At 66.6% G+C, this 23287-nt stretch overlaps 2 protein-coding genes across 5 annotated transcripts in view; one reads left to right on the top strand and one right to left on the bottom strand.

Annotated features, from left to right (window-relative positions):
- The window catches only part of NOSIP (nitric oxide synthase interacting protein), a 357930-nt gene that overhangs the window by 265180 nt on the left and 69463 nt on the right, over positions 1 to 23287 (top strand). The gene's annotated exons all lie outside the window — the stretch shown is intronic.
- On the bottom strand, positions 3731 to 18340 carry SYT3 (synaptotagmin 3). 4 transcript variants are annotated; one of them, XM_073321812.1, is made up of 10 exons: positions 18240 to 18340; positions 14664 to 15098; positions 13791 to 13957; positions 10417 to 10798; positions 9610 to 10162; positions 6802 to 6922; positions 6370 to 6541; positions 6056 to 6185; positions 5479 to 5587; positions 3731 to 4888 (listed from the first exon to the last, which is right to left on the bottom strand). In XM_073321812.1, the coding sequence occupies exons 3-9, from the start codon at positions 13942 to 13944 to the stop codon at positions 5504 to 5506; spliced, it is 1596 nt and encodes a 531-aa protein (XP_073177913.1). In that variant the 5' UTR covers positions 13945 to 13957; positions 14664 to 15098; positions 18240 to 18340; the 3' UTR covers positions 3731 to 4888; positions 5479 to 5503. The 4 variants fall into 4 exon arrangements, with proteins under 4 accessions (XP_073177913.1, XP_073177916.1, XP_073177915.1 ...); XM_073321815.1 differs by having other exon boundaries at positions 6802 to 6916; XM_073321814.1 differs by lacking the exon at positions 18240 to 18340 and adding an exon at positions 17321 to 17521.

The raw sequence follows: 23287 nt of genomic DNA, 5'->3' as shown, positions 1-23287 counted from the left end.
CCTCCCCCGTGCCAGGTGGTATCCCCCACTGAGACTGGGACCTAGATCCCCCACACACACACACACACACAGGGATCCAGGTGCCAGCCCCCCTCCCGGGCAGGGAGCAGTCCTCCCCCTCCCCGCCCCAGCTATCCTCCTGCTCCCCACCCCCACAGGGAGCGTTCCTCTCTTCCCCCCCCCCCCCATTACAGGGAGCTGTTCTCTTGCAGGAACCCCCCCTGGCTCCGTGTGCCCCCCCTCACCCTCCATGTGCTCCCCACCCCACTGAGTTCCCCCCTCCCCACCAGGCCAGCGCCCCCACCTACCCGCAGAGTTAGCTAAGGGGGGGCTCAGAGCCCCCGGGGGAGGGATTGAGCGCAGCCGGGCACAGCACAAACCCCCACACATACACACCCCAGAGATCCCAGCCCCATTACCTGGGAACCCCAACTGCCCCCCAGCGTTTCCCCCACCGCCCTCCCCCACCCCACAAGCGCAGACTCCCCACTTTCCTCCCCTGCTTCCCAGCCCCGACCTTTCTATCCCCCCCACCCCCAGCTCCTGAGACTCCCCACGCCGGAGCCCCAGTCCCAGCTCCTTCGCCCCCCCTCTGCCCACCCCAACCCCGCCGGACCTCGCCGGGGGGGACGGGGACGGGACGGTTAGAGCCCCAGCGAGACCCGAACCTGCCAGGGATCAGGACCAAGACTAGCAGACCCAGGTAGGAAGGACTATGGCAGTGTGTGTGTGTGTGTGTCTTTGTGAGTCTGTGTCAGTGTGTGGGGGTTTGCGTGTCTGTGTGTGTGTGTGTGTGTGTGTGACACAGTGTGTGTGTCTGTGGGGGGGGTTGCATGTCTGTGTGTGTGTGTGTATCAGTGTGGGGGGGTTGCGTGTCTCTGTGTGTGTGTGTCTCTGTGTTTCAGTGTGTTTGTGTGTCTGTCTGTGTCTCGGTGTGTCTCGGTGTGTGTGTGTGTCTCTGGGGGGGGAGGGGTTGCGTGTCTCGGTGTGTGTGTGTGTATCAGTGTGGGGGGGTTGTGTGTCTTGGTGTGTCTCGGTGAGGGGGGGTTGTGTGTCTCGGGGTGTGTGTGTCTCTGGGGGGGTTGCGTGTCTCGGGGTGTCAGTGTGTCTCTGTGTGTGTGTGTGTGTGTCTCGGTGGGGGGGGTTGTGTGTCTCGGTGTGTGTGTGTCTCTCGGTGTGTGTGTGTCTGTGTGTGCCCGTGTGTGTGCGATGAGAGCGGAGCCACTCGGGGTGCCCGGGCTGGGCCCAGCACAAGTCCCCCCGCAGGGGCTGGGCCAGAGGCCAAGGGGGACACGGACACCCCCCCCCCCGACAGTATCAGAGCCCCACGGGGAGCCATACGGCGGGGGGGGGGGAAGCATCGCCCCAGCCCCCTCCCCACGCGGGGCTGCGAGCCAGAAAGCGGCGCCCCTCACCGCGGCGCCCAGAGAGGAAATGGGGGGCGGGGCTGGAGTCCGCCCGCGAGAGTGACGGGCGGGGGGGGGGGCGAGGATTTGGGGGGGAAGCTCTCAGCCGGGGGCGGGCGGAACTGGGAATCCCCCCCCCGGGAGGGCTCGCTCCGGAGATCTGCATGTGGGGGGGAGACACAGACTAACTCCGCCCCCCCCCCGGATATCCAGCCCCTCCCGACCCTCCTTCCGAGGGGGGCGGGAATTTCCTCGGTTCTCCGCCCCCCTCCAGCGCCCGGGCTTTCCCCAGCGCGCGAGCAGTGGGGAGGAGCGCGGGTTCCCCCCCGCCCCGGAGCCTCATTCATTGGCAATGCACCGTCGGGGGCGGGGCAGTCCTGGCATCAGCAGGGCTGGGGGGGCTGCGGGTCGGGAATGAGGGGCACTGGCAGAGTGGGGGGGCAAGGCTGGGCCAGCAGGGGGCTGTGGGTCGGGAGTGAGGGGCACCGGCAGGGCTGGGGGGGAGCCCAGGGCTGGGGGGGGAGCCCCAAGCCAGGGTGCTGAGGTCAGTTTTGGGGGCCCTGCTCCCACCCAGCCCCTCAAAGACCATCATCCTGACTGGCTCTGAGTCCCTGACTCTGGAGATGCAGGTGTGCAAGGGGGGGGGCACTGGGAGGGGTGCACTAGACACAAGTCCTGGGACGTGGGGCAGGAAGGGACGTGGGGGTCACTGGGTGGGGTCCGCCCTGCCTCCATGCCAAGGCAGGACCAAGCAAACCTAGCCCAGCCCTGACAGGGGTGTGTCCGACCTGGCCTTAAAAACCTACGCAGGATGGGGATCCCACGGCCCCCCACCCCCTTTGGGAGCCTGGCCCACAGCTCCACTCCCCTTAGCGGTCGCTATCTGGAAAACTCGCCAACCAAATCTCCCCCCCTGCAGATCAAGCCCAGGGCGTCTGGGGAGGCCACTCGCCCGTCACCATAATCACACCAGCTCTGTGCCCCTGAGCGTTTACGCCGGCAAAACGTATGTCACGCGGGGGGGGGGGGGGGGGGGGTCCTTCCCGCCTCTGAGCAACAGAAGTTTTGCCGACATAAGTGCGAGTGTAGACACGGGGCTGGAGGAGACGACCTCGCGGGTCCCCTCCAGTCCTACGCTCGAGGGGTTTTTCACCCTTTCCTCGGCAGCCAGGTTTGCTAACCCTTCGATCGGCTTTCGTCGCTCTCCTCCAGACTCGCGCCACGTCTTTCCGAAGGCGGGGCGCCCCGCCCGGGACACGGTCCTGCAGCGGGGGCCGCCCCCGCGCCGCGCCGAGCAGGCCCGGGCCTGCGGTAGACACGCTCCGGGGAACACAAACCCTCTGCTCTGCACCACGTTTTGACTCTGGTCCATTTGCGAACCGCCCGCAGCCCGGCTCCCGGCAGGCCTGTTTGCAGCCTCGGCCGTTCCCTTTTCCCCGCGGCGTTTCTCAGGCTCGCGTCGATTTCACACCGAAAGCTCCAGGATCCTTTCGAGGTCTCGGCCCAGGCGCCAGGGCGCTGGCGATCCTAACCCCGGGGCAGCGCCCGGGGCAGGTGGGTGAGACGGGGCCGGCAGGCCGGGGACACAAGTTCCTCGCGGTGTCTCCCCTCCAGCTAGGACTCCCCAGAGGGGTCGTCATCCAATGGGGACCGGCCCCAGAGCTCTGTGCTGGGGGCCTGGGGGCTGCAAAGGCTGCCCCCGCCCCAATGCGGGGCCAGCACCCCCGGAGGCCAGCACCCCTGTCTGGTGACGGCGATTCCTCCCCCCGTCCCCGTAACCCACAGCCAGCCCGAGGTCCCAGGGAAAGATGGAGCAACTCTGCCCCCTGGTGGTGAACCGCACCCAATGAAAGGGCCCTGCCGTGAACCACTGACACTCCTCCTTCAGACCACCGCCCCCTCCCCGGACAAATAAGTGTCAATTAAAGAACCACCCCCCCATCCCCCCACCGAGCTAGCATAGAACCAGGAGTCCTGGCTCCCAGCTCTAACCACTAGCCCCGACTCCCCTCCCAGAGCCAGGAGAGAACCCAGGAGTCCTGGCTCCCAGCCCCGCCTGCTCTAACCAGCAGCCCCCAGTTCCCTCCCACAGCCAGGGAGAGAACCCAGGAGTCCGGGCTCCCAGCCCCCCCCTTCTCTAACCACTACACCCCACTCCCCTCCCACAGCCAGGGAGAGAACCCAGGAGTCCGGGCTCCCAGCACCCCCCAGCTCTTTACAGCCCAGGGTGGGTGGGGCAGCAGGGGGCAGTGTCTTGCTGCAGGGGGGTTGGAGGGAAGGGGGGCCCCAGGGGAGCGGGGTCCAGGACGCACCAGGCCCAGCAGTCACTTCTCACCAGATTTATTGTTAAGGTCACATTAGCAGCAGCTCCGAGTTCCCATGACGCTATTGCAGAATGTTATGGCCAGAACCCTGCCTGCTCCCCTCTCCCCGCCCCCCACCCAGCACGCTGGGTGCCCTGCCCCGGGGGTGGGGGGCAGGCAGGGGTCTATGGCTTTTCCAGAGGGGTTTCCACTTGGTCAAGTAGGCCTGGGGGGGCGGGTTGGTTTTTTTCCCCCTCACACACTTAAAACAAAGACCCAGGATGGATCATCGGGGGACGGACGGACAGAGAAACGCAGACAGACAAAGGTACAGACATGCGTGAGGGGACGGGGGGCGACAGACAGGAACTGGATGTCTGGGTTCTCCTAGACGGATTCCCCAGACCCCACTGTCCCTACGCTCTGGGGTGTGGGGAGGCACATCCGGACGCCTGGGTTCTTCTCCTCCCCACACACACCCACACACCACGGCTGGTGGGGGGGGGGTGGAAATCATGTTCATGCAAACCACCGAGAAACAAGTTGGGGGGGAGACATGTTCCCCCCACCAAGTCCAGATCAAGCATGAAGTCCCCTGGGTGGGGAGGCATGACCCCCATTTCAGTCAGGGGAAGCCAGATGCTTTGGGGGTCACTGCAAACAGCCCTGCCCCCCCCAGATGAGTCAGTCATTGGGGGGTGACGCAGCCCCCACACAGTGCAGGGGTCTCTTCTCAGCACTGGGGGGGCGGGCAGCAGGAGCCATCGGTCGGGGGGGGACGCAGGGGTGTGGAAAGAACCAGCCAAGAGGTCCTTCCTCTTCAGGACGAGATGCAGATCCCCGGACACCTGGGTTCACAGTGCGTGGGTGCGGCTAAAGCCAGGCAACCTGCCCCTCCCACAAGGGGCGGGGGGCGTGGCAGCCCCCCACCCCCTACAACATGCAAGTCACTGAGTAGAGGGGGGCTCCCAGCCTGTGGTCTCCCACCCCAAACACACACAAATCAGCCCCAGGGAGGGAGAGGCATTTGGAGACGGCTCGGTCCTGGCTTCTCCTATGGCTTAGAGAAAAAATGACACCCCCATCCCCACGGCCCCCCCAACACATACACAGAGCTCCTGACGGCGCCTCCCCCTGGACACGGAGAACAGCGCAGAACCAGTGAGACCAGCCACGATCCTGGGGGGGAGAGAGAATCCACTCAGCCCTGCAGGTGCCCCTCACTCCCGACCCGCAGTCCCCTGCTAGCCCAGCCCTGACCCCCCCCAGCCCTGCCGGTGCCCCTCACTCCCGACCCGCAGCCCCCTGCTAGCCCAGCCCTGACCCCCCCCAGCCCTGCCGGTGCCCCTCACTCCCGACCCGCAGCCCCCTGCTAGCCCGGCCCTGCCCCCCCCAGCCCTGCCGGTGCCTCTTGCTCCCAACCCGCAGCCCCCTGCCAGCCCAGCCCTGACCCCCCCCAGCCCTGCCGGTGCCCCTCACTCCCGAACCGCAGCCCCCTGCTAGCCCAGCCCTGACCACCCCCAGCCCTGCCGGTGCCCCTCACTCCCGACCCCCAGCCCCCTGCTAGCCCGGCCCTCTCCCCCCCAGCCCTGCCGGTGCCCCTCACTCCCAACCCACACCCCCCTGCTAGCCCAGCCCTGACCCCCCCCAGCCCTGCCGGTGCCCCTCACTCCCGACCCACAGCCCCCTGCTAGCCCGGCCCTGCCCCCCCCCAGCCCTGCCGGTGCCCCTCACTCCCGACCCGCAGCCCCCGCTGCCTAAATACTCACAGCCCCTGGGGGTCTCGGCGGGGGGCTAGTCCGAGGGGACGCTCTCCACCACGATGCTGGGCTTGTCGCGCTGGGCACTCTTGGAGATGTAGCTGTTCAGGGCTTTCTCCTGGAGAGGGGGTCAGTGGGGTCAGAGATGGCACCAGCCCCCCAGCCCCTTCTCCCAACCCCCCACCATGTCCTTCCCTGTCCCCTTCCCCATAGTACACGCCTGCCCATCCACATCCCCTCTGCCCCACAAGTGACCCCTCCCTGACCCCAAAGCCTGCCCCCTCCCAACACCCTCAGCGCCACCCCATGTAGCATGGACCCCCCCATGCCCCACGGCAAGGACCCCCTCGATGCGCCTGCCAGGCCACGTCCCACAGCATGCCCCCCGCATGGACCCCCCCATGCCCCACGGCAAGGACCCCTCGATGCGCCTGCCAGGCCACGTCCCACAGCATGCCCCGCATGGACCCCCCCATGCCCCACGGCAAGGACCCCTCGATGCGCCTGCCAGGCCACGTCCCACAGCATGCCCCCCGCAGCTCACCTCCTCAACCCCCCAGCACGCCCCCACTCCCCGCCCCATTACCTCCACCAGCGGATGCCAGTGCTCAATGGGTTGGCGGGGGCTGGCCAACATCTCGGCCCAGTGCTCCCGGCCCGGCCCCTCGGCGTCGCTCCCCACCCGGCACATCCCGATCACCTCGTTGTGCCCGATGCTGGGGGAGAAACAGACCAGTCGATGCTGGACCCCGCCCCGCCCACGGGGACCCAGAGCCGGGGAGAGGACCCAGGCGTCCTGGCTCCCCCAGCCCCCGTGCTCTATCCCGCCAGCCCCCACTCCCCGTTCCCAGTGCCGGAGGTGGAAGCCGGGCGTCCTGCCCGCCGGGCGGCCGGGCTCACCAGTCGTAGTCCATGACGGTGATGGTGAGGCTGACGTGCTCGGTGCTCTCGTGTGGGATGTCGAAGACGAGGGCCTCGTTGTAGCTGGGGTTCAGGGTGTTCTTCTTGATGGACGTCTTGCGTTTCTTCAGCCGTCGCCCCTCGCACATGAGCGAGGCCTTGACGTAGGGGTCTGGGGGGGGGGGTCAGATATGGGCCGAATGGGTGGGGGTTCCCCAGCTCCACACCTCCCAATGCCAGCAGCCCCCGTCCCCGGCCACCCCTTCGGTGCCTCCTCCAACCCAGCAGCGTCCCCATCTCCCACCCCCTGTAGCACCCACAGCCCCCCATCCCAGCCCCCCTGGCCCCCAGCCCTGCTGATGCCCCTCACTCCCAACCCACAGCCCATCCCAGCCCCCCCCCCCCCCCAGCACAGACCCCTCGGTCCCTGACCTGAGAAGCCAGTCAGGTCCATGGCTTTGAGGTTGGAGGCCCGGATGATGGTCACAGTCAGGCGGCCGGCGGTGGGCAGGTAACAGAGGGAGAAATTCACCTCCCCAAGGTCGGCCTTCTCCTGCGGGGGGGGAGGGGGTGAGTGACCCCAGGCGCCGGCAGCCTGAATATTTCATGCCCCTTTACCAGGCTGCAGCGATTTCCTGCCCATGAATATTAATGCCCGCCTGGCCCTGGGCGCCGGCCCAGCCCACGTGTTACAGCCCCTGGCGCCCGGCCACCACCGGCCCCCGGGAACTGGCCGAGGAGAGCGAGAGGCAGACAAGCGATGGGCCAGATTTCCTGAGTCACTGCTGACCCCAGTGCAGTGCCCCTCACTCCCGACCCACAGCCCCCTGCCAGCCCGGCCCTGGGCCCCCCACAACCCTACCGGTGCCCCTCACTCCCGACCCGCAGCCCCCTGCCAGCCCGGCCCTGGGCCCCCCACAACCCTGCTGGTGCCCCTCACTCCCGACCCGCAGCCCCTTGCTCGCCTGGCCCTGGGCCCCCCACAACCCTGCCAGTGCCCCTCACTCCTGACCCGCAGCCCCCTGCCAGCCCGGCCCTGGGCCCCCCACAACCCTGCTGGTGCCCCTCACTCCCAACCCGCAGCCCCTTGCTCGCCCGGCCCTGGGTCCCCCACAACCCTGCCGGTGCCCCTAACTCCCGACCCGCAGCCCCCTGCCAGCCCGGCCCTGGGCCCCCCACAACCCTGCTGGTGCCCCTCACTCCCGACCCGCAGCCCCTTGCTCGCCCGGCCCTGGGTCCCCCACAACCCTGCCGGTGCCCCTAACTCCCGACCCGCAGCCCCCTGCCAGCCCGGCCCTGGGCCCCCCACAACCCTGCTGGTGCCCCTCACTCCCGACCCGCAGCCCCTTGCTCGCCCGGCCCTGGGTCCCCCACAACCCTGCCGGCGCCCCTCACTCCCGACCCGCAGCCCCCCTGCCGGGAGTGGGGCAGGGACGCAGTAGTGCGCGGTCTCCCCTCACCTTCTGCACTGGCTCCGACCCCCCAGTGCGGCGCTAGGGGGCGCTGTGCTAAAGGGAGTGGGGGGCACAGTAAGGGGTGCTGCCCCAGTGGGGGAGGGGGAGGTTGTGGGGCCGGGGCTGCAGGGAGCAGGACCAGGGACTGTCTGGGGCTGGTTCCCAGCTCCCCCTCTTTGGATGCTGGGGCCGGAGCGAGAGCAGCGGGTGGATTTCCTGGTGGGGAGGGCGTGGGGGAGGGGCAGGGCACACACACACAAACACACACACACACACACACACACACACACAAACACACACACACACACAAACACACACACACACACACACCCCGCCTGCTCCTACCCTCCCCCGCCCTTTCCCTCACCTGAAAATCAGCTGACTTCCCGCAGCTCAAACCCCAGACAGAGAGCCAGAGCCAGGGACGGGACAGTGATAACGGCAGGGCAGGGGGGGGCCAGGGCCGGGCTGGCAGGGGGCTGCGGGTCGGGAGTGAGGGGCATCGGCAGCGCTGTGGGGAGGTCAGGGCTGGGCTGGCAGGGGGCTGCGGGTCGGGAGTGAGGGGCACCGGCAGGGCTGGGGGGGGGCAGGGCCGGGCTGGCAGGGGGCTGCGGGTCGGGAGTGAGGGGCACCGGCAGGGCTGGGGGGGGCTAGGGCTGGACTGGCAGGGGGCTGCGGGTCGGGAGTGAGGGGCACCGGCAGCGCTGTGGGGAGGTCAGGGCTGGGCTGGCAGGGGGCTGCGGGTCGGGAGTGAGGGGCACCGGCAGGGCTGGGGGGGGGCAGGGCCGGGCTGGCAGGGGGCTGCGGGTCGGGAGTGAGGGGCACCGGCAGGGCTGGGGGGGGCTAGGGCTGGACTGGCAGGGGGTTGTGGGTCGGGAGTGAGGGGCACCAGCAGGGCTGGGGGGGGCAGGGCCGGGCTGGCAGGGGGCTGCGGGTCGGGAGTGAGGAGCAGCATCCGGGCCGGGCGGGGGAGGGGAGCACACATACCTGGCTGCTCTAATTACCCGTCAGTTTCATAAACAAGAAATTCAGCTAAAATATTCAAAAACACCCCGGCTGGAAATCCAGGCAGAATTGGGTCGAAGGCACCAGGAGCTGGGAGGAGGGGAAGAAGTGGGTGCTGGGGGGGAAGGGCAGGGTCCAGAGGGAAGCCAGATTGGGGGCCGTTAGATACCACGGCCCTTGCCCCACACTCGAGGCAGCATCCTACCCCTGGGTTGGGATCACCCCACATTATCCCCCTCCCAAGATTGCATCTCTCACTCCCTGGACTGAGACCCATCCCATCTCCCTGGGGTCTCACCACGCTGGCCCCCCAGACAAGCTACCTTCTCCCACTCTGGCATCTCCAGCAGGATGGCTGGGTGCGGGCACTGGGGGCTGCGCTGGGGAGTGGGCTTGGGTTGAGGGGCTAGAATGGAAGGTGGATCGAGTTGGTGGGTCTGGACTGGGGAGATGGATCGAGTTGAGTGGGGTTACGTTGAGTTGTTTTGAGCGTTGAACGTTGGGTTTGAGTTGAACTGAGTTGACACGGGGTTGGGGTTGAGTTGGGTCAGTCTGGGCTGGATCGAGATGAGTTGGGGTTGAATTTGGATTGGGTTGAGTTAAGGTTGACTTGCATTGAGCCGGGGTGGGTTTGCGTTGGGTTAAATTCGGGTTGAGGTGAAGAGCTGAGCTGAATTGAGACAGACAGCGGCTGAGCTGACGATTGTGTCAGCCTCCCATCCCGCTCACCCCTCCCACAACCCACACCCCGTCCCCCGCCGTCCCCCATGGCCTCACTCACCGAGCTGCCCTCCAGGATATCCCTCCAGATGGGCGTCTCCTCGTCCCGCTCCGCCATCTCCAGCAAGTTGTCCAGCACCACCTGCCCGATGAGGTCGTGGCGGGAGAAGCGGTCGAAGTCGTAGACGCTGAAATGCAGCTTGCGTCCCGGCAGCTCGGCGAAGGGGACGTTGAAGTTGAAGGTCTCGTTGAAGACGGGGTTGAGCGTCTTGCGGTGCACCTTGGTCTGGAACTTCTTCTTGCGGTCGGGCAGCAGGTACATCTTGACGTAGGGGTCGGAGAAGCCGTTGGCGTCCTTGGCCGGCAGGTCCAGCGCCCGCAGGATCTTCACCACCAGCTGCTCCGAGGCATAGGCGTAGCGCAGGGCGAAGCTGATGCGTCCGCAGGGAGGACCCTCCGCCTTACGGTGCTCCGCCTCGCCCGCCCGCTGCTTGTACAGCTCCGGCTTGATCTGACCGATGCTGGTGGCCTGCTCCGGCTTGTCCTCCCCGCCGTGGCCGACCACCTCCGGGCTGGACGGCTGCTGGGTCACGGGGCGCGGCAGGGTGTTGTACCTGTGAGGGGACGGGAGTTGGGAGGGGCGCACTGAGACATGGGGTGCCCCCAATCCACCTGGGGCAGGAGCTATGGGCTGGGAGCGGGGGGCAGCTCCCCCCTGAATGCACTCCCCCAGGAGCCCCCACACCCCAGGGCTCCCCTTGTGAAACCCCAGCTACTCCCCCTGCCCCCCTGAGACAGGTCCCCCCTCCCATGCCAGGTACGCTCCTGCTGCCCCCTAGTGGGAGGCAAGGGCGGCCCCGGGCCTCACCTGGGGGCGGGCGCCAAGGTGGCCACCTGCTGGTGGGAGTGCGCATTGGGCATGCCGCCACCCTCCTTGGGGCCCACCTGCCCCTCCACCGGCAGGTCGGGCGAGGTCTGGCTCAGCTTGAGGGTGGCCTCGGGGTAGGAGTCCATGTCGAGGTAGGAGCGTTCAGGCATCTCGGGGCCCAGCTCCACGCGCTCCACCAGCAGGTCGCCGAAGGGCGAGTGGTGCAGGTGGCCGTGGAGGCCGTGGTCCTTGCGTGGGGCTGGCGAGGCCCCCTTGTCCCGCCAGGGGACCCAGCAGAGCTTCCAGGAGACGAAGAGCGAGACCCCCAGCAGCACGATGCCGCAGAAGGTGACGATGACGGACAGCAGGCTGACGGAGATGTCTGTGCGGGGCAGAGGCTGTGAGCAGCGGGAGGGGACACGGGAGACGCAGGCTGGAGACCCCGTCCTCCCACCGGTACCCCAGCCCCCTGGGCACGAAGACAGGGCCGCGCCGCCACCCCCAGTATCCCATCGCCGCCACCTGGAACGTCGACATCACCACGTGTCCCCCCCAGACTCCATCACCGCCTGAAAGGTGGACATGACCACGTCCCCCCACAATACCCCATCACCGCCTGGAACGTCGACATGACCACGTCCCCCCACAATATCCCATCACCGCCTGGAACGTCGACATGACCACGTCCCCCCACAATACCCCATCGCCGCCTGGAACGTCGACATGACCACGTCCTCCCACAATATCCCATCACCGGCAGGAACGTCGACATGACCACGTCCCCCCACAATACCCCATCACCGCCTGGAACATCGACATGACCACATCCCCCCACAATATCCCATCACCGGCAGGAACGTCAACATGACCACGTCCCCCCACAATACCCCATCACCGCCTGGAACGTCGACATGACCACATCCCCCCACAATACCCCATCACCGCCTGGAACGTCGACATGACCACGTCCCCCCACAATACCCCATCACCGCCTGGAACGTCGACATGACCACGTCCCCCCACAATATCCCATCACCGCCTGGAACGTCGACATGACCACGTCCCCCCACAATACCCCATCACCGCCTGGAACGTCGACATGACCACGTCCTCCCACAATACCCCATCGCCGCCTGGAACGTCGACATGACCACGTCCTCCCACAATACCCCATCGCCGCCAGGAACGTCGACATGACCACGTCCCCCCACAATACCCCATCGCCGCCTGGAACGTCGACATGACCACGTCCTCCCACAATATCCCATCACCGGCAGGAACGTCGACATGACCACGTCCCCCCACAATACCCCATCACCGCCTGGAACGTCGACATGACCACATCCCCCCACAATACCCCATCACCGCCTGGAACGTCGACATGACCACGTCCCCCCACAATATCCCATCACCACCAGGAACGTCGACATGGCCACGTCCCCCCACAATATCCCATCACCGCCTGGAACGTCGACATGACCACGTCCCCCCACAATACCCCATCACCGCCAGGAACGTCGACATGGCCACGTCCCCCCACAATATCCCATCACCGTCAGGAACGTCGACATGACCACGTCCCCCCACAATACCCCATCGCCGCCTGGAACGTCGACATGACCACGTCCTCCCACAATACCCCATCGCCGCCAGGAACGTCGACATGACCACGTCCCCCCACAATATCGCATCACCGCCTGGAACGTCGACATGACCACGTCCCCCCACAATATCCCATCACCGCCTGGAACGTCGACATGGCCACGTCCCCCCACAATATCCCATCACCGCCTGGAACGTCGACATGACCACGTCCCCCCACAATACCCCATCACCGCCAGGAACGTCGACATGGCCACGTCCCCCCACAATACCCCATCACCGCCTGGAACGTCGACATGACCACGTCCCCCCACAATATCGCATCGCCGCCTGGAACGTCAACATGACCACGTCCCCCCACAATACCCCATCACCGCCTGGAACGTCGACATGACCACGTCCCCCCACAATACCCCATCACCGCCTGGAACGTCGACATGACCACGTCCCCCCACAATACCCCATCGCCGCCTGGAACGTCGACATGACCACGTCCTCCCACAATACCCCATCACCACCAGGAACGTCGACATGACCACGTCCTCCCACAATACCCCATCACCGCCAGGAACGTCGACATGACCACGTCCCCCCACAATACCCCATCACCGCCAGGAACGTCGACATGACCACGTCCCCCCACAATATCCCATCACCGCCTGGAACGTCGACATGACCACGTCCTCCCACAATACCCCATCGCCGCCAGGAACGTCGACATGACCACGTCCCCCCACAATATCGCATCACCGCCTGGAACGTCGACATGACCACGTCCCCCCACAATACCCCATCACCGCCTGGAACGTCGACATGACCACGTCCCCCCACAATACCCCATCACCGCCTGGAACGTCGACATGACCACGTCCCCCCACAATACCCCATCGCCGCCTGGAACGTCGACATGACCACGTCCTCCCACAATACCCCATCACCACCAGGAACGTCGACATGACCACGTCCTCCCACAATACCCCATCACCGCCAGGAACGTCGACATGACCACGTCCCCCCACAATACCCCATCACCGCCAGGAACGTCGACATGACCACGTCCCCCCACAATATCCCATCACCGCCTGGAACGTCGACATGACCACGTCCTCCCACAATACCCCATCACCGCCAGGAACGTCGACATGACCACGTCCCCCCACAATACCCCATCACCGCCAGGAACGTCGACATGGCCACGTCCCCCCACAATATCCCATCACCGCCAGGAACGTCGACATGACCACATCCCCCCACAATACCCCATCACCGCCAGGAACGTCGACATGACCACGTCCCCCCACAATATCCCATCACCGCCTGGAACGTCGACATGACCACGTCCCCCCACAATATCGCATCACCGCCTGGAACGTCGACATGACCACGTCCCCCCACAATACCCCATCGCCGCCTGGAACGTCGACATGACCACGTCCCCCCACAATACCCCATCGCCGCCAGGAACGTCGACATGACCACGTCCCCCCACAATATCCCATCACCACCTGGAACGTCGACATGACCACGTCCCCCCACAATACCCCATCGCCGCCTGGAACGTCGACATGGCCACGTCCCCCCACAATATCCCATCACCGCCAGGAACGTCGACATGGCCACGTCCCCCCACAATACCCCAACCGCCCCAAAACATCGACGTGAACAGGACCCTCGCACCTTCCCAGCCCCCACCAAATGCAGACGTAACCCTGCCCCCCCTGCAGCCTGCCAGCCCCCCGGGACGCGCCCACGGGCAGAGCCCGGCCTCTTACCCGAGTCGGTGGGCGGGGGGTGCCCCCGGTTCCGCAGCAGGTCGGTGAACTCCAGGCATTTCTCGTGTTGCTCCAGGGCCCGCAGGGAGAAGCAGAGCTCCTTGAGCAGGGTGAGCGCACCACGGCACACGTCCTCCTCGTAGTCACCTGACATGGCGCCGCACCATCTGCCCACGCAGGGAGAGAGCCCGTGAGCTGCCCCCGGGGAAGCCCAGCCAGCGTCGCCCCCGACAGCCAGCCCAGCCGAGACACAGGGCGAGCCCCGGGGGGCACACCCACAGGGGAACATTCGCACGCCCGTGCCCACACAAGCCCACGTGCATTTGCACGCCTGTGCCCACGCAAGCCCACGTGCATTCGCATGCCCATGTGCACACCAACATGTCTGCATTGCCACACCCATGCCCATGAAGACATGCGCACACCCAAACACATGCGCATTCGCACACCCACACTCAGACAAGCGTGTGCATTTGTACGCCCATGCCCGCACAAACCCACGTGGATTTGCATGCCCATGCCCGCACAGACACATTTGCACACCCATACCCACACATACACATGTGCATTTCCACACCCACCCACACACCTGTTCACAAGTTTCCACCCGCAGGGCCAGCCCGTCTCACACACGCCTGCACTTGCCTTCCCTCCTACGGTCCGAAGCAGCCACGCCCAAGTGCAAAGCCTTGTGCACGGACACACGGCTCGGGCTCTGCCGCTCACTGCCGCACACCGGCGGTGGACCCACGTTCAGGCAGAGCCGGGAGGGCACGCGGCCCCGCGCCCGCAGACCGGCACGTGCCCCCTCATGCACACCCAGCAGTGCCCCCCTCCCCATGCCCCCCCAGGCCAGGTCCCCTCCTCACTGACCTGCTCAGCAGCCTCTGTCTCCTGCCGGCTCGGGGTGCAGGTGGGGTGGCTGGATCTGCCGGAACCAGATGCAGGGCGCCGGCCCGGTGGCAGGCTGGGGTGGGGGGTCAGTTCCAGTTCTGGGGAGTCTGTGCTGGTCGGGGACAGGCGCCCAGGTCTGCCATGCTGGACGCTGCCAAGGCCATGTGGCGGGGGGGACAGGCCCTCGAGGGTGCCCCCTCCAGGCGGCTCCAGGATCAGCGGTAGAGACCAGCCACCACCATGCTCCACGGGGGGCGGGCTCACAGGGCCTGGGGTTCAGGAGTCCAGCTGGGAAATCGGGGGCCGGGCGTTTCCATGTGGGGGTGGGGGATGTGGCTCAGAGATTCTTCTCCTGGGGAGGGGTGTTGGTTGGAGCCTTGGTATGGGGGAGGGTGGCCCCAGATTCACACGAACCTGTGGGGGGGGGGGAAGATCATTAGATGGAGGCATCTGCACCCCATCCCCCAAGCTCCGTCCCTGCCCACCCCCCTCGCCAGACCCCAACCTTCCCACCTCTTCTTCCAGACCCATAACTCCGTCCCCCCCTCCTTCCCACCCATATCCCCTCTGCCCCAGCTACAGCCCCACCCCCCTCCCACCTACTCAACCCCCCCCTTCATCTCTGCTCGGCCCTGGAGACCCTCCCCGCCCCAGAGCCCAAAGTCACCCAGGGTTGGAGAGAGAAGAGCTGGGAGCCAGGACTCCTGGGTTCTCTCCTGACTCGTGCTGTCGGGGGATGAGCACTGTCTCTGTCTCCCCCAGGGACTGGGGGGGGGGGAAAGGGGGCGCACTCCTGCTCCTGGCCGCAGCAGACTGGCCCGGACCAGCACTGTGCCAGCTTAGGGGTCCCCTCAGCCTCTTGCCTGCCCTGAACACCCAAGCTCCAGGCCAGATTCCTCCCCCCACCCGTCATCGCCTGCTCCCCCCACCTCCCCAGCCAGCCTGCGCGCCCTCCCGGGGCACAGAAGGGCCTTGGCCCAGAGCATGGGGGGCGGGGCAGGGCAGAGCTGGGGGGGCTTGGGTTAAGGGCCAGTTGGGGGGGGGGGCCCTGGCCAGCCCGAGTCCCCGTCTTTCCCCTGAGGCCAGGCCAGGCAGCTGCTCCTGCCTGCCAGCGCACACGGCTTGGCCACGCTCCCACATGCGTGTGCCGAGACCGGCTGGGAAATGTGTAACACCCCCCCACACACACACACACACACCCCTTCGGGGCACGCACTTGTGCGAACTGGGCCGAGAAGGGGGGCGGGGGAGCCCACGCGTGAACCAAGACCCGGCTCGCGAACGCCCCACGCCCCGGGCTGGGATTTCTCCGCTCCGGCTCCCCCCGTCACTCCCGTGGTTTCAGCCACTGCTCCCCCGCACGGTGAGTCACCAGTGCCGCACGGGGGGGGCACGGCCAGGGAAACCCCCGTAGACAGACGCGGGCGGTCAGAGCAAAGCTCAGAGGCACACCCCCCGACGCACAGCCTCCCCCCGCAGGGGTCGGGGTAGAATTAAGGCTGCTGCTGATTGGCCCAGGGGGAGCGCGGGGGGCACAGAGGGACAGGGGTGTGCAGGGAGCGGGGCGTGAAGGCAGCTCTGTGCCCGGACTCCCACCCGCAGCCAGGGATAGAACCCAGCTCCGGCCCAGCCCCGGCTCCAGTAACCGGAGCTGCCTGCAGGGCACATCCAGCCATGCCCGGTCGATACGTCGCTTGGTGCTGCCAGGAGCCCCCCCCCCCATATACACACTGCAGGGAGTGGCTCAGCAGTTTGGTGGGGGGGCTGCTTCCCAGCCGCCGGGGCGACAGGGCAGAGGCCAGAACCAATTCCCAGCGTTCGGGCCTGAGAGGTTCGTAGATAAGGAAGGTCAGGGCAGCTGGTGAAAGGCAGCCAGGCCTGGTCGTGGATGGAGTGGCAGGACTCCTGGGTTCTCTCCCCAGCTCCAGGAGGGGAGTGGGGTCTGGTGGGTTGTGGGGGGGGGGGTATTGGGAGCCAGGACCCTTCCCAGTCTCTCCCCCAACCCACCAGATCCCACTCCCCTCCGGGAGCCAGGACACCTGGGTTCTCTCCCTGGCACCCGGAGGGGAGTGGGGACTAGTGAGGGGGGATCTGGGAGCCAGGATGCCTGGGTTCTCTCCCTCGCACTGGGAGGGGAGGCTAATGGTTAGATCCGGGGGGGGGGGTGTACCACTGTCTCTGAACCCCCAGACCCTGCCCTATGCCCCCCACCCCGTCCCAGTACTGAACCATTCCTTTGGCCTGGCAAGTCCCCAGCCCCAGCTCCGTGAACAGGCCTCGATCCCCCCACAGCAGAGACCTGGCATGCCGCTGTGGAGTCCAGCACCCTCCTGCCGTGCCCCCCGCGACCATGCCCACCCCACACACCGGTGTGTCACCCTCTATCTCTGCCACACGCCCCCGTCAGCCCCAAGCGGGGTTTCTCTTGCAGGGAACCCCAGAGAGTGAGCAGCTGGGGGCATCGCACACTCACCCCCCCCTCACACACTGGCACAGTGTCAGGCCTGCCCGGTCTCACTCTCTCTGTCGCACACCCAGCGTGAACCACGCTGGTGTCACACACACACACACAGAGTCTTTGTCTCGCGTGCAGCCAGCCGGAGCAGCGCTGGTGTCGCACACTCCCGCACACTCACCAGGGTGCTCGCACACTCACCGGGGTGCTCGCACACTCACCGGGGTGCTCGCACACTCACGTCCAGGGCTGGCTCCAGGTTTGCTCCTAATCACATTAGCGTGTTGGCGCAACAGCCGCCAGGAGGCTGCTCCCTTGTCTGAGAAACACCCCCTGCCCCGACAGGCGGCTGCCTCCTAATTACACCCTGCGCTGAGGGGGGAGGGAAGGGGAACCCCCCTGCACGCAGCTGCGTGGGAGCGGCTCCCGCTGCCCCCACTTTTGTACATCTGCCCCTCCCAGGGGCCAGGAGACCTGAGCCCCCCCTCAGCATTCCCTTCCCCCCAGCTCCCTCCCCCCGTTCCTGGAGACAAGCGGGAGCACACCGGGGACTAGGAGACCTTGCATCCCTCTCCCACACTTTCCCCGCGTCCTCCCTGACCCCCCCCCCAACCTGCAGACCCACCAGCCCCCAGCACCTGCTGCCCCTGGGCTAGAGAACCTCCAGCCCCCCCCCATCACACCACTCCTCACTCCTATCCGCTAGAGACCCTGCACGCCCCCAGCCCCCACCTCAATGCACCCCCAAATCCTTCCCTCACTGCACCCCCAGCCCTTCTCAATGCACCCCCAAATCCTCCCCTCCCTGCACCCCCAGCTCTCCTCAATGCACCCCCAAATCCTCCCCTCCCTGCACCCCCAGCCCTCCTCAATGCACCCCCAAATCCTCCCCTCCCTGCACCCCCAGCCCTCCTCAATGCACCCCCAAATCCTCCCCTCCCTGCACCCCCAGCTCTCTCTGCCAACCCAGCTCCCCCCTCAGCCCCCATCCCTGCGCCCCACGCTCCCCCCTCCTCCCTTGCACCCCAAGTCCCCGCGCGTCCCCGGGCTGGATTCCCCACCCCCACCTCCTGGGCTGTCCGGTCCGGACCGGTCCCTACCTGCCGGGGCCGCCAGCCCCGCCGACCGACCCGAGCCGGCTGCGCGGGGACGATGCGCCTCCGCCCGCCTCCCCCGCGCCTGGGAGCGCAGCAGAACCGAGCAGGTGCCGGGTCCCCCCGCAAGGCCCCGCGCCGGCCGCCAGGGGGAGCCCGCGCCCGGCCGGAGACGCCAAGAAGGGGGCGGGGAGCTGCGGGACCGCTCACCCCAGCTGCGGCGGGGGGGGGGCAGAGAGGAATAGCTGGGGGGAGAGGGGTCCCCGTGTACCCCGCCCCCCTGCACCCCATCCCCGAGGGGCCACGCCCCAGCGCCGGGCGAGGGGTCCCCGTGTACCCCGCCCCCCTGCACCCCATCCCCGAGGGGCCACGCCCCAGCGCCGGGCGAGGGGTCCCCGTGTACCCCGCACCCCGCACCCCATCCCCGAGGGGCCACGCCCCAGCGCCGGGCGAGGGGTCCCCGTGTACCCCGCCCCCCTGCACCCCATCCCCGAGGGGCCACGCCCCAGCGCCGGGCGAGGGGTCCCCATGTACCCAGCCCCCCGCACCCCACCCCAGAGGTGGCTGCATGCGGGGCAAAGGGTCTGTCTGAGGTTCCACAGTGAGGGCGGGGGGGATCCTGGCAAGGCTTGTGCATCCCTTGCCTCTGGCACACACACCCCGTGGGGGACCCACCCGTCGCTCTCTCTGAGCCACCGGGGGGGTCACAGGGCCAAGGTGCAAAATCCCTGGCGCTCCTCAATGCACCCCACGGGGCCTGGGCAGCTTGAGACACAGGGGTTCACGGCAGCAGGCTGGCAGCTGGGGAGTGGGGCCATAGGCCTTGCTCGTGTGACTGAGGGGCTGTGGGGGCCACATCTGACAGGCTGGGCCCTGAAGCCCGGGAGGGGGGGGCATTAGGGCTAAAGACAACCTCGTGCACACACAATCACACCCATCCTCGCACACTTGTGTGTTGCAGGGCTGAGGATTCAGGACAGCGTGCATGGAGTGTGTGCACCCACGCCCGCAAGGCTACGCACCCTTGGGTGCAGCTCCAAAAGGCAGGGGGGAGGGAGGGTGCTCGGGGACCGCCCTCCAGGCCAAAGCAGGACCTGGGGCAGTCCAGGAAGCTGGATGTGGGGGGAGCCAGACCGGCTGGGTGGTAGGGGATCTGACCTTGGCAGGGGCACATGGTGGGGGCTTTACAAACAGGCAGGGGGCAGGCGCTAAAGGAATGAGCTGAGAGGAGGGTCCCCTGCAGGGGGCGGACGGGATGGGGACTTGGCCACAGGAGCCAGGAGGTGAGCGTGCAAGTGATGGTGAACAGCACACGTGTGTGCGAGGCAGCCGTGTGGCTCCAGCAAAGTGGGGGCCCATCTCTGTCTCGGTGCCCAACACTGATGCCAAGCGACAGCCAGGCCTGAAGGGGCAGCCGCAGTGAGAAAGAGCAATTACCCAGACCTGGGGCTCGGGGGGTGATCGGGGCGGGACGGCAGGGACTGGCTGGGCGCAAGCTCAGCTCCAACCCAACAGCCAGGACCAGACGGATCAAACCACCCCAAGTCAGACAGAGGAGCCAGGAGTCCTGGCTCCCTGCCCTGCCCCCCTCTAACCCAGTAGACCCTAGTCACCCCTCCCAGAGCCAGGGAGAGAACCCAGGAGTCCTGGCTCCTAGCCCTTCCTGTTCTAACCCACTAGCTCCCTCCCCTCCCCAAGCTGGGGATAGAACCCAGGAGTCCTGGCTCCCAGCTCCCGCACCCCACTAGAGCCCACTCCCCTCCCAGAGCCAGGGAGAGAACCCAGGAGTCCTGGCTCATAGCCACACCCCTCTGCTCTAAACCACTAGCCCCCACTCTGCTCCAGCAACCAGGGAGAGAACCCAGGCATCCTGGCTCCCAGCCCCCCCTCCCCACTAGTCCCAGCTTTCCTGCGCCCCCTCCCACCCCACTCCCAATTCAGCCCCAGATCCTCCAGGAAGATTGGCAGCAGGGGGTGAGGACCGGCCATCTCCATGGAAACAGTCTCCGTGGCAATGGGCCTATTCAGCATCTTTCACCGTGCTGCGCCAGGCAGCAGGACCAGCGGATGGTGGGGACGGAGGGGGGGGGAGGGCAGGAGCAGGGTCAAGGGTGGGGGGGCAGGACAGTGGGGGTGGTTGGGCAGGTGTACGGGAGGTCAGGAGAGTTTGAGGGCCCAGGGGTAGGTGGTGGGGGGCAGCAGGAAGCTCTCACCTGGCTGGGGGGAGTTCAATTCTCAATGTGCCCCTCCCCCCCAGGTTCTTGCCACTCCCATCCCCTCCAGGTCCCTGTCTGGATCACACCCCCACCCCCACTTCCTTGCCCACACCCCACCCCAGATGTGGACGCAGCATCCTGGCTCTAGTCCCTGAAGATACATTAACGGGGTCCCAGACGCCCCATGTCCCCGGCATCCAGCCAGACGGGCCATTTAATTAAAAGCAGACAGCAGCACAGAGCCCAGGGCTGCCAGGGAGTGTGGGGGGCGGGGGCAGCGCAGGCCCCATGAACCAACCCTGGCCCCATAAGCAGCCCCCTTTGCACCCCCACAGCATTACTTGAATGGGAGCCCCCAGTCGCTAAGGGGCACCAGCTCCCATCTGGCCTCAGGGTGGGGACTGGCTGGCTGGCTCAGGGGAGCAGGGAATGGGGCCTGCCCGGGGCCTGTCCCTTGTAGGGGCACCAGCTCCCATCTGGCCCCAGGGTGGGGACTGGCTGGCTCAGGGGGGCAGGGAATAGGGCCTGCCCCAGGCCTGTTCCCTCTAGGGGCACCAGCCCCCATCTGGCCCCAGGCTGGGGACTGGCTGGCTCAGGGGGGCAGGGAATGGGGCCTGCCCCAGGCCTGTTCCCTCTAGGGGCACCAGCTCCCATCTGGCCCCAGGGTGGGGACTAGCTGGCTCAGGGGGGCAGGGAATGGGGCCTACCCCAGGCCTGTCCCCTCTAGGGGCACCTGCTCCCATCCAGCCCCATGACAGAGACTGGCTGGCTGGCTGGCTCAGGGGGGCAGGCAATGGGACATAGGTCCTACCCCCTCCATGGGGCACTGGCTTTGATCTGGCCCCAGATCCCCCGCAGCTGGCAGGGCCCCAGCCATTCTGCCGTTCAGTCTCCTGGTTCAGCTTTTAACTTAATTAGCCAAGTCGCCAATTAATCTCCTGAGCTGCAGAGAGAATTAACGCGGGGGAGGGGGCCAGAGCACCTGCCAGTTTGGGAAGGGGTGGGGGGAGCCGGAATACAGAGGCCCTGCCAGCTGGGTGGGGTGGGGTGCCAGGGGAGTGGGGGGGACAGTGGTGTTGTGGGGCTGCTACAGAGAACTCCAGGGATGCAGGGGGTGAGTGGGGTGCATGGGGGGTACACAGGGGGCACATGGAGATTTGGGGGGTCTGTGTATGCCTAGGCCCTAGGGACACCCAATCCCACCCCTGACCCTCTGAGCGTTTAACCCCCTCCCCCACCCACTTTCCACCAGGCGGGCTCATTAATGCGGAGGCGCCAACGCTAATTACCCAGCTGTGAATATGGGTGTGAAGGGGGAGGACTCCAGGAGAACTCGAAATGTAGCAATCCCCTGGCTCCATAGAGCCCAGGATTTGCAGCCAGGACTCCTGGGTTCTCTCCCCGGCTCCAGGAGGGGAGTGGGGTCTGGTGGGTTAGAGCAGGGGGGCTGGGAGCCAGGACTCCTGGGTTCTCTCCCTGCATCTAGGAGGGGAGTGGGGTCTGGTGAGTTAGAGCGGGGGGCCGGGACCCAGGACTCCTGGGATCTCTCCCCGGCTCGGGGAGGGGAGTGGGGGCTGGTGGTTAGAGCGGGGTGTCCCCACTCTCTCTCTTTCCATGGCTCAGTGCTGGATGATGGGGAGGGTCCCGGCTTGGGGTCGGTTTTCTCTCCGGTTTGGAGGGGGGGGTCACTGGGGGTGAGGAGCCTGCCCCCACCCTGCCCTACTCCTTATCTTCACAGGACAGGTCTCCTATTAACCAGGACCCCTTGCTGCCCCCTGCCCAGAGGTACCCCCCGGTACCCCCCACATTAGCAGGCACCCTATCAAACAGGGGCCCAGCCTGTGAAGCTCCCCTCCGCCATCACCAGGCCCACGAGGGTCCCTGTCCCCTATCGGTCCATTACCGGGTACCCCCGGGCACCCCTCCTTAAGTTTCAGCCCTGCCTAGGGGTACCTTGCACTCAGAGCTCCTCCCGCCCTGCCTGGGGGGGGGCTAAGATTCGGGTGGGTTCTTGTCCTGGGAATTGGGGATGCTCCGTGAGTGGGGCAGGGGGACCCCCCCCCAACTCTGGGAGGAGGGACAGAGCCGCCCCCTCCCGGGGCAGTGTGAACTGGGGGGCGGGGCTGAAGGGAAGGGAAGGGAAGGGGTGGAGGTTGCGGGGCTGCGTGTTCTGGACCCACTCCACGACCACGCGTGAGACTCCGCCCACCATCTCTCTCGGGATAGGCTGGGCCAATCACATGGTGCTGACCCCCCACGCCCCCCCCATGTCTTGATTGGATGGATTAACTTCCCACCAAAAGGTTCCTGCTGGTGAGTGGAATATGGGGGGAAGGGGCACCAGGGAGGCCCGGACGCCAGGGTTCCATGAGTGGATTCCCCCCTCCCCCTGATTCCATGGTGGGGGGCGACAGGGCCCCAGTTGAGCAACACTCCCCCATCCCCATTTGCCTGTCACAGGCACCAGTATCAGGTTGTTACCCTCTCCTGGAGGGGGAAGATTGGGGCAGACAGGAAGGAGGAGGATTTCGGGGGGGGGGCTTAGCGCAGTCCACGTACCCCCCCCCCCAACAGGAGGGGGGGAAGGGAGACACAGCACCTTCCTGGTGATGGCGGGGGGACAGATACAGTCCTTTCCTCGCCCCCCCCCTCCGGACACACTCTGCCGTGGTGCATAAACCCCACGGGCACGTGTGTGTGCAAAGCCGCCTTGCACGCGCGCTCACAAACTCACGCTTGCCGTGAACCGTATCCCCATAGAGTTTATATTTGCAAATAAAACCAGTAAAATACATCAATTCCTCTATACACAGATCGGAGTCTGAGATGGGGGGGCCA

The sequence above is a fragment of the Lepidochelys kempii genome, chromosome 23 (genome assembly GCF_965140265.1).
Source record: "Lepidochelys kempii isolate rLepKem1 chromosome 23, rLepKem1.hap2, whole genome shotgun sequence".
Lineage (NCBI taxonomy): Eukaryota > Metazoa > Chordata > Testudines > Cheloniidae > Lepidochelys > Lepidochelys kempii.
This window is presented reverse-complemented; position numbering and strand designations above follow the sequence as displayed.